The 6512-nt window shown below is 51.9% G+C and overlaps 1 protein-coding gene across 1 annotated transcript; it reads left to right on the top strand.

Annotated features, from left to right (window-relative positions):
- The first annotated feature begins 2039 nt into the window (after positions 1-2039).
- On the top strand, positions 2040-6284 carry Dbx1 (developing brain homeobox 1). Its single transcript, XM_051149440.1, has 4 exons — positions 2040-2406; positions 3020-3121; positions 5042-5244; positions 5937-6284. The coding sequence occupies exons 1-4, from the start codon at positions 2040-2042 to the stop codon at positions 6282-6284; spliced, it is 1020 nt and encodes a 339-aa protein (XP_051005397.1).
- Positions 6285-6512: the final 228 nt, after the last annotated feature.

Below are 6512 nucleotides of genomic sequence, written 5' to 3'. Positions count from 1 at the left end.
GGTAAGGAAAGGAGTAGCAGATAAGAATGGGGGGGGGGGCCCGGAGGGTTAGGAGGAGAGATTTGAGAGCGGAAACAGGGAAAGAAGAAAAAGGAAGTTGGAGGAGTTTTCGCCTATTTTGCTGAAAAACTTTAATAATAAGAAGAACTTTCAAAAGTCTTCAACAGATGTGTCCCTTGCATGTACAGGGCCCTGCGGTGCCGTGTTTGTGTATAAATGGCCACTTATTTGAACTGGTCTTTCTAGATAGTTATTCTTCCTAAAACAGGAACAGTCCTGGGTTCAGACGCTCTGAAGTTTCACCGTCTCCAAGTATGAATTCACCCCCAGAGCCTGGCCCTAAACAACTTTTTAATTTGAATCAAGGGAGAGCTTTAGTGTGCTCCATTTCTGGTTTAATGTGATATAAATCGCAGATGCACTTTCATGAATGGTTAAAGTAGCGACATGGCGATCATCAACACAAAACGCCCTGAACAAAACCATCGAGAGAAATAGGCTGGTTAATAAGATTTTTGAGAAAGCTTTGTGTTAAAAAGCAAAAAGGAAAACCAGCTGAAAGTGACAGTTAGTTCATGGCTAATAGGATCAGGGCGGCCTGGCAGGGCTGCACACTTCTCTTTGGGGAGGGTTCAATCACACTAAAGAAATGAATGGGACATTTAACACATCTGTCATCTCGCCGAGCCAGAAACCCGGCAGCGGAGGCTCAGAGCCACCCCAACCCCAACCCAGGAAAGCCAAGGGAGACCCTCGAGGGTTCTGCTTGGAGAGGCTAAACTTAGGCGACCCCTTTGCACCCCCCGTGTGAACATAGTTCTTCCCTGTAGTTTCCCCCTTGTCATGAACCCAGAAGCTGCATAAGTAAGTGTGTGGAAGTTAAGCGGCTTTGCAATACCTGGAGCTCTGTCTGGACTTTCAAGGGTAGGGGTGGCGAGCTTCAACGTTCCTAACGGTTGGAAAAAGGCGACCCTACATTTTGCTACCCTTCCCGCAGGAAGAGCACTTTCAAGGGCATGAGATCTCTCTAGGTGAAATCCCCAGTCCAGCTTAGGTTCTGGACTCTCCTAGGAACGTCCCTGCACTCTGGGCAGAGTCCCAAATAATTTCTCTGAAATACACTCTCTTGATTTCTCCCCCGCCCTCTTCCAGGTTTTAAGGAGTTCGAAGTGTATAATAGTGTTCTCAACTATTCTCTGAAAAAAGAAAACAACAATCACACCTCCAAATCTCCCCAAACCTGATGGGTCCTATAGCACCGGAGTTTGTATTTCTAAGTCTCCCTGAGTGTGAGAGAGGGACTTCTAAACTATCCCTCGCATCTGCTCTTTGCTTCCCATTGAGTGAGAAATAGCTGGAGACCAGAGACCAGCATGTTTTCATACTTAAGGGCTTGAAATTTTCCACACGGCCCCTCACACACAAGGGAGAATTATTTTACCGATAGCCCGGAGATGTACTTCTATGAATATTTATTGATTTATTTTCTAGGCTCAGCAGGGGGCCGCAAATAAATTTAGTGCGTTCTTTAAATAATTCCTTTCTATGAGGCAAAATGTCATCTGAAACTTTTAAATAGGCATTTAATTAGCCCGGGTGTTGCTTCAGGACAAAAAACTCCCAGAGAGAGCTTTGGGGGCTCACTGTATAGCAGCAGAGAGGCCGTCGATGCACGGGGTTGGTACGCACCGGCCTTTGTTGCCGCCCCATTGTGCGGGCCATGCTTATGAAGACTAATCCAATCATAAATTGCGTGTCTGAACCAATCAGAGAGCCCGGAACCTCCCGCGAATGAAGCCCGAGTGGAGAACTTTGTTGAACTTCATTGTCAGAGCTGTCAGTTTTGAAAGAACTGGAGCGGGCGGGCCACTATAAAACCATCTCCTGGACCGGGGAGCCTCATAAGACTCGCAGACGCCCAAGTAGGACGGTTACCAGGATACTGAGCTGAAGAGGGCACCACGGGAGGGGCGGGAAGCCAGGCGTTTGCCCTCTGGCCACGGGAAAAGGGGCTACTGCACCAGCCCCCCACTCTGACCATGATGTTCCCCGGCCTCCTTGCGCCCCCCGCGGGGTATCCTAGCCTCCTGAGACCGACGCCCACCTTAACACTGCCCCAGTCCCTTCAATCCGCATTTTCAGGCCACTCTAGTTTCCTAGTGGAAGATTTGATCCGCATCAGCCGGCCCCCGGCCTACCTGCCCCGCAGCATACCCGCTGCCAGCCTGTCACCCCCCAGGCAGGAGGCCCCCACAGCCCTGGCCGACTCGGGGACCTCGGACCTGGGCTCTCCGGGGACCGGGAGCCGGCGGGGCAGCTCTCCACAGACAGCCCTCTCCCCTGCCAGCGAGCCCACGTTTCTGAAGTTTGGGGTGAATGCCATCCTCTCATCCACGCCTAGAAGAGGTAAGTGACAGCCGAGCCCTCGACGTACGTCCAGCGGCCCGACATCCACTCAGTCCTTCACAGACGAGTTCCTCTGGGCTTGTTAGTGCACAGTTCCACGTAGGAACTCAGACCCCAGGGGCCAGGTCACAGATTATGAAACTTAGGTACTGCGAGTTTAGGGGAAAGAAAAGTCTCAGGCCTTATAGTATCCTCAAAAGGAACTTGAGACGTTGAGTGCAGTTTCCTAGTCAGGCGTCTCAGAGCGCACGCGCTATGGAGTCTGGGTTCCCGCCTCAACTCCTAAGAAGGAGAGTTTTTTGCTTTAAACCCAGCACGTATGTTTATTGTCTTAGTTTGTATTGTGGGTGGATCTGCAACACCTCACCCCACCCCCACACTGTTTGCCTAAGTCTCTGGAGCGGAGATGGGATGGGGGCTAACGGGATTTGCACAAGTGAGCCTGTGCTACGCAACTTTATTTTATTCGGTGGATACATTTAAAAAGATGCGTCTGAAACTTGCTGCAGTGTTAATTAGATCATGTATGTGACATGCCACGCAGTGGTGATCAAGCACATGGCCAAATTCTTTCTCTCTCTTCCCTCACCCCTTCCTTCCCTCTCCCTACTAGAATCTTCGCCGGCTTTGCTGCAGAACCCCCCTCCCAAGACGTTCGCCTTCCCTTACTTCGAAGGCTCCTTCCAACCTTTCATCAGATCCTCCTATTTTCCAGGTAGGTCTCATTCAGGTTGCTTGCACCAGGCGGGGCAGCCCGCCCCAGTCCTGGTCGTATTTTTCCGTCCACCCCTTGGGGTTACGCTCTGGTTCAGAGGTTGCGAGGCATACAACATTCACGAATCCGTCGCGCCAATTTGATACCCCATTTAGCACAAGCAGTGACTGCTTGACACTACGAACCAATCCCCTGCTCTACAAATTAGCAAGAATTGTCATGGTCCGCATTTGAGGCGGTTCCCTTCCCGGAGAGGAGCTGTTGGCATCCCTTCACGCCGCCGTTTCCCACAGAGTCGGTGCACTTGGCCACCATTCGCCACAAAGGTCTCAGCACCGTGACCAATCGGCCAGCTCCTCCGGGCAGCCACACGCAGACCGGCCCTCGCCCCTCCACGCCGCCGAGAAACACCTACCAGCCGCGGCTAATTTCTCTTTAACACTCATTCAAGGCTGCGGTTTTTTTTTTTTTTTTTTTCACGAGACCGCATGGGGTGCCCTCTTGTGTGGGATGCTAGGGGTCGCCTAAGGGTAGGAAGCCTAGATTCTCCTGCGACCTCTACCTTCTCTTGCCAACCTGATTTCCCAACCCCAAATCTTGCCCATGGGCTCATTTTGTAAAAGAAACAGTTGGCAGAAGGCAGCGGTGGGTCCTAGTCTAAGGGTGGAGCACCCTCAGGAGTTTTTATCCTGGGAACTCATGACTATTCAAACGTTTCCCCAACACTTTACAACTGCTTAAAACGCCCTCCCGAAGCAGGCTGGGAAGCCCCGAGACCTGAAGGGACCTGAGCCCGGGCGCAGCGGATGGGGGCTGGGAAGGACGAGGGCAACGCTCGCAATATCAGCAGAAGAAACTAGAGACGGATTTTTTTTTTCAAGGAAGAGAAGAAACTACCCCCCCCCCCCCCCACCATTCAGTCTTTTGCTCACAATGGAATTTGCTCCTTTCTCCTAAGTTTCAATGGTCTAACAAAAACAACCCGAGCTTTATAAATAGCTTTTCGTGTCCATTTAATGTGAAAGACTGGGGGTAGAGAAGCCTCTACCATCACGGCTCTCCCAATAGTCCGGGCCTGCAGTTGTGTTTAGCTTGAGTGTAAATCTCTTTTGTCCCGGTAATATATGGCTCTCGCTGCTTGTCCATAGCCTTTTGCGGTTAGTTCATTACTACACAATTACCATTCACGCTTCGTTAGCGTCTCTGTTTCTTTTTGTTTTTCTTTTTCTCTCCCTTAAAGCGAAACTCTCCCCCTTTTTATAGCACCAATTCCCAGTGGGAAGCGGTCAATGTGCTAATTAGACGCCACTTTCCTTGCATTCAGGCCAATTTCTTTACGTTATGGGTGAGGCAGAAAACCATATTTAAAACAAAAAAGAGAAATGGCTGGATTCTTTTTTTAGAAACCAAAGCGGATTTTCCCCTGTCCGCCAAACCAGCAAAGTACATTCTTTTAAAAGGTACGAACGTCACCGAGGTGTTTGCGAATCCGTGGTTCTTAGCGGGAAAAGAGGAGACTGCTGAGTGGTCTCTGCGGAATTGTTTGTTTTCATTTTAGTAATTTACTTTATTCGGTTGCAATTTAAGCTGGTTGGTGCGTTTTGTTTCTCTAAGACCATTGAATGCAACAGGCAATTGTGGCCACTGTTTTCGTGGTTTTTCCTAATCCGGGTTTGCACAGTTGAAAGGGAAAGTTATTTGTGCGGAAAGCGTTTTTCACTCAGGCAAGTTGTAGGTTCTCCGTCTATTCTCTGTCGGGAGAAAAAGGAGTACTTTAAAGAGATAAAGAGTCCCGAGAGAAAGAGAGGGAGAAAAGCCAGGAAAAACAGCCTGAGAGAGAGCGGACGCTCCGGGTTTGCAGGGCGTCCGACTCACTCGCCGCCTCCCCCCCACGCCCCCCCCCCGGCCCCCGCCCCGCAGCATCCTCCAGCGTCGTGCCAATCCCGGGGACCTTCTCCTGGCCACTGGCTGCTCGTGGCAAGCCTCGCCGGGGCATGCTGCGCAGAGCCGTGTTCTCTGACGTCCAGCGAAAATCCCTGGAGAAGACGTTCCAAAAGCAGAAGTACATCAGCAAGCCTGACCGGAAGAAGCTGGCCGCCAAGCTAGGCTTGAAGGACTCACAGGTGCCCGTGGCCTCCACCGCCCCACCCTCATGCTCCACTCTAGCTTGTGCCAAGCAATTGTAAGAGCTCTCTGACGCCACGTAGGCTGGCGACGCAGCTGGGGAAACCCAGGCCTAGAGAGGTAGAGTAAGCATGAGTGCCAAGTTATTTGAGGCTCCCCAGAGCAGCCTGCTTCCCAATGTCCATTTCCGTCTTACCAGGCCCACCTCCTCCACCCGCCCACCTGAGTCAGGTGTCAAAGAAGCGGATGGACGGATGAATGCGAGGATGCATGGGTGGATATAAGGATGGATCGATGCGTGAGCATGGATAGTGTATGCACTGATGGGTGTGTGCATTGGATGTATGTACGCATGAATGCGGGTAGGTGGATGGTTACATGAATGGGCACATGGATACATGAACTGGATATCTGAACGGATGGTTGGAAGCATGGATATGGGGGTGAGTGGATGAATGCATGAACGCAAGCCCACCTGGATGGGCGGGTGAGTATATGAATGGAGCAAGAGAAAAGAGGAGCAAGGCTGGTATAGAGTAGCTCCACAGAAATCACCTTGAGGGCAGGAAAGACAGCGCCCTCCTCTTGTGTTCCCCAAACCTGTGTCGTCCCCCCCCCCCAGGGCTGTCCTCTCTCCCTCCACGTGAGCAGACATTGACTGGCTTTCCGGTGGGTGATTCTTCCCCCACAGGTGAAAATCTGGTTCCAGAACCGACGCATGAAGTGGAGGAACTCCAAAGAGCGGGAGCTCCTGTCTAGCGGGGGCTGCCGAGAGCAGACCCTTCCCACAAAACTAAACCCTCACCCAGACCTCAGCGATGTAGGCCAGAAGGGCCCTGAAGATGAAGATGAAGACAGCCCTGGTTCCCGCCTGGTCTACCATGCGCCCCCTGACTCTCGACACCTGCTGGAAGGGCCGCTGCCTGCCTCACCAGCTCACTCCAACAGCCCGGGTAAACCCTCGGACTTCTCTGATTCTGAGGAAGAGGAGGAGGAGGAGGGAGAGGAGGAGGAGGAGGAGGAAATCACTGTGTCCTAGGAGCCCCTCTGGTGGCTCCTGAACTGTTGCAATTTGGAAACTGGAGAGGGGGCGCTCACTCTGTGGCCACCTCTGTACCGGAGCCTGGAAACTGCCTCTCCTCACTACAAATCCACACCTTCTCAGGGGTGCTACAGCCCTTTCTGTTGTCCCAAAGAGACATTTCCTTGCTCCATGGTGCCACCTCCAAAGTGCACTTCCACGGGAGTGCGGGTCTTGGTTTCAGTC

This window comes from Acomys russatus, chromosome 7, assembly GCF_903995435.1.
Source record: "Acomys russatus chromosome 7, mAcoRus1.1, whole genome shotgun sequence".
NCBI lineage: Eukaryota > Metazoa > Chordata > Mammalia > Rodentia > Muridae > Acomys > Acomys russatus.
The sequence above is the reverse complement of the archived record's forward strand: the minus strand, read 5'-3'. Positions and strand labels throughout refer to the sequence as shown.

What these genes read in the sequence shown, in the direction of transcription:
- Dbx1 (XM_051149440.1), top strand. Translation starts at nt 2,040, where the DNA reads ATGATGTTCCCCGGCCTCCTTGCGCCCCCCGCGGGGTATCCTAGCCTC. An exon ending in CTCATCCACGCCTAGAAGAG is followed by an intron (nt 2,407 to 3,019) that starts GTAAGTGACAGC and finishes TCTCCCTACTAG; the next exon opens with AATCTTCGCCGGCTTTGCTG. An exon ending in TAGGCTTGAAGGACTCACAG is followed by an intron (nt 5,245 to 5,936) that starts GTGCCCGTGGCC and finishes CTTCCCCCACAG; the next exon opens with GTGAAAATCTGGTTCCAGAA.